This window comes from Pteropus vampyrus, unplaced genomic scaffold (genome assembly GCF_000151845.1).
Source record: "Pteropus vampyrus isolate Shadow unplaced genomic scaffold, Pvam_2.0 Scaffold368, whole genome shotgun sequence".
In the NCBI taxonomy this organism is placed as follows: domain Eukaryota; kingdom Metazoa; phylum Chordata; class Mammalia; order Chiroptera; family Pteropodidae; genus Pteropus; species Pteropus vampyrus.
In genome coordinates this window covers 815,557-817,720 of record NW_011889149.1, presented here as the reverse complement: position 1 = coordinate 817,720, position 2,164 = coordinate 815,557, and the positions used below count along the sequence as shown (strand labels likewise).

Genomic DNA, 2,164 nt, shown 5'->3' with positions numbered 1-2,164 from the left:
CTCTGCCTTCTGCCCAGCCACCACCTACAAGCGCAGGCTACAGAAGCGGAGCTCACGGCCCCCGCGGAGAAGCCGCCCCAGCACGGCCCACTGAGGGGGGCTTCAGAACACGCCCAGGATGCTGAGCCCAGGAGCCTCGCCAGGCTGACTTCTCACATGGATGATGTCCTCTCCTTGTCACTTTCTGTCATATAAGGAATTCCATTAAAGAAGGAAAAAAATGAAATCCCACATTGTGTATGCACCCACCTACCCCCAAATCGCCAAAACTGCATCTGATTTTCCTCCCCAAACGCCAAAGCAAAGCAAACATGTTGTGACCCGTGGACTGAGTTTAGAGACATTTCTTCTTTCTCCCGTTGTGCCTTTCCAGGGACCAGAGCAGGGATAGGGGGAGCAGGGGAAGGGTTAAGTTAAATAAAGAAGATTATTTTTTGTTTCCTGACTTTATCCAAGAGCAGTGCAATCGTTGGTTCTTTCACCTCCAGGGAGAGCTAGGGAGGAGGGAGGTGGGAGGAGGGGCAGAAGGAGCTGGAAGGGGCAGAGGCCCAGGGTATGAACTCAGCACCACAGCCGAATGTATGGGAGGAGGAGCCGGGAGGGCTGCACCATCTGTGTGGGGAGAAGCCTGGGGGAGAGGGGACAGGTTCCTGCAGCCCAGGGTGAACGGGCAGGAGAGAGCCATCGAGGGGTCTTCCAGCATCCTCTTGCCTGGGTCTGCTACCCTAGCAGGTGTCATCTCTCTCGGCAGGGCTGGGTAGGGGGCACTTCCCTCCCAGTGGGAGTACCGCCCCACCCCTCCCCCCCTCCCCCCACCCCCGGGACCGTGCAGGCACCAGGGTTCCGTACGCCTATTTATATTTTTGAAAATGAAGATTATGATAATTATAATAATAAAGACATTGGAAGAGATCTATTTCTTTTCCCTTTTTTTCTTTTTTAATTTTAAAGAGAAGGCAGCTGTGGTCCAGGGTCTACTGAAGGGGCTCTTAGGGAAGGGTGGCTGTGGGGACATGCGTTGACCAAATAACCCCAAACCGGTATGAATCCTATCTGGTCAGAAAGCCTGGGACAGGCCCAGGCTGTTAACTGTGCTTTAATTTCACAAAGGTACAGATGGGCTTGATGGAGTGAGTGTGTGTGTGTAAGTGTGAGAGAGAGAGAGAATGAGACGGGGGGTGGGGGGTGCTGTGTGTGGATCTGCATGTTGACACAAAGAACAACTCAAGTGAGACATCTGGTCACTTTGCATCGTTCGGTCCTTCGATATCGTACTGTTGGCTCGCATGGAGGAGCCGGCTGGTAGAACGCGATGCAGAACAGGACAGAGCTGCGATGGAGGAGGCGTCATAGCACCATTTATTATCCAAAGAAAGCACAAATTCCTGAGGGCTACTCCCCAAATCGGGGAAAATGAGGACAAAGTACAGACTCTGAACTGAGAGTGAAGGGAAGAGAGGGGACTTCCTCCCTCCCCTGGGATCTCATGCAAAAGCCCAGGGACGCACCTCCAGCCTCAGCTCCTCAGCCTTGTCGATAGGGACCAGGAGCTTCGCAGAGAGGTCAGAGCGGGCAGGGGCTGCAAAGCCCAAAGCCCAGCTCAGAGTCTCCTGGATGTCCTCTCCCCCGCAGGCTGAGGCAGAGGGAGAGCTGCAGCCATCATGCCCTAACCCCTGTGTTGCTGCTCCCTCTGGGGGTCAGCCTCCCCTGGGACCGGGAGTGAGGCTGGACTCGGTGATGGGGGCAAGTCCACATGAGCCCATGAACTTCAAACTGTCCCAGAGGAGAGGAACAGGAGGATTCCTGGTTTGGGGAGGCCTGGGGTATCCACCTGAGCAAAGGGAGGATTTGAGATCTGTTTGAATTACAAAAATAGCAATTAAAAAGAATTTGAGAAGTATAAAACGATACGAAAATTGCCCCAATCTACAAGAGAAAATGACCTACTCAATAAATACAGCCCGTGAGGGGAGGGGCTGGGTGGGGACGGAGCTGGCACTGGGCTCTAGCGTGGACGGTAGCAGTAGACACCATACTTGCGGCTCTGAGGATCTGGGAAGCCAAAACTTCGGACACCAGGCTCCAGGGGCCCGCAATTGGGATGTGGGTGAACGACAGGGTATCGGGCACTGCCATCTGCCAGCCAGCCAGCATCACAGCGATC

At 54.3% G+C, this 2,164-nt stretch overlaps 1 protein-coding gene across 1 annotated transcript in view; it reads right to left on the bottom strand.

Annotated features, from left to right (window-relative positions):
* Nucleotides 1-1,331: 1,331 nt before the first annotated feature.
* The window catches only part of HAPLN3 (hyaluronan and proteoglycan link protein 3), an 8,597-nt gene continuing 7,764 nt past the window's right edge, over nucleotides 1,332-2,164 (bottom strand). Inside the window, exon 4 of the mRNA XM_023522997.1 lies at nucleotides 1,332-2,163. Within this exon, the coding sequence (XP_023378765.1) occupies nucleotides 2,006-2,163 (158 nt within the window). The 3' untranslated portion in view covers nucleotides 1,332-2,005. The remainder of the gene's footprint in view (nucleotide 2,164) is intronic.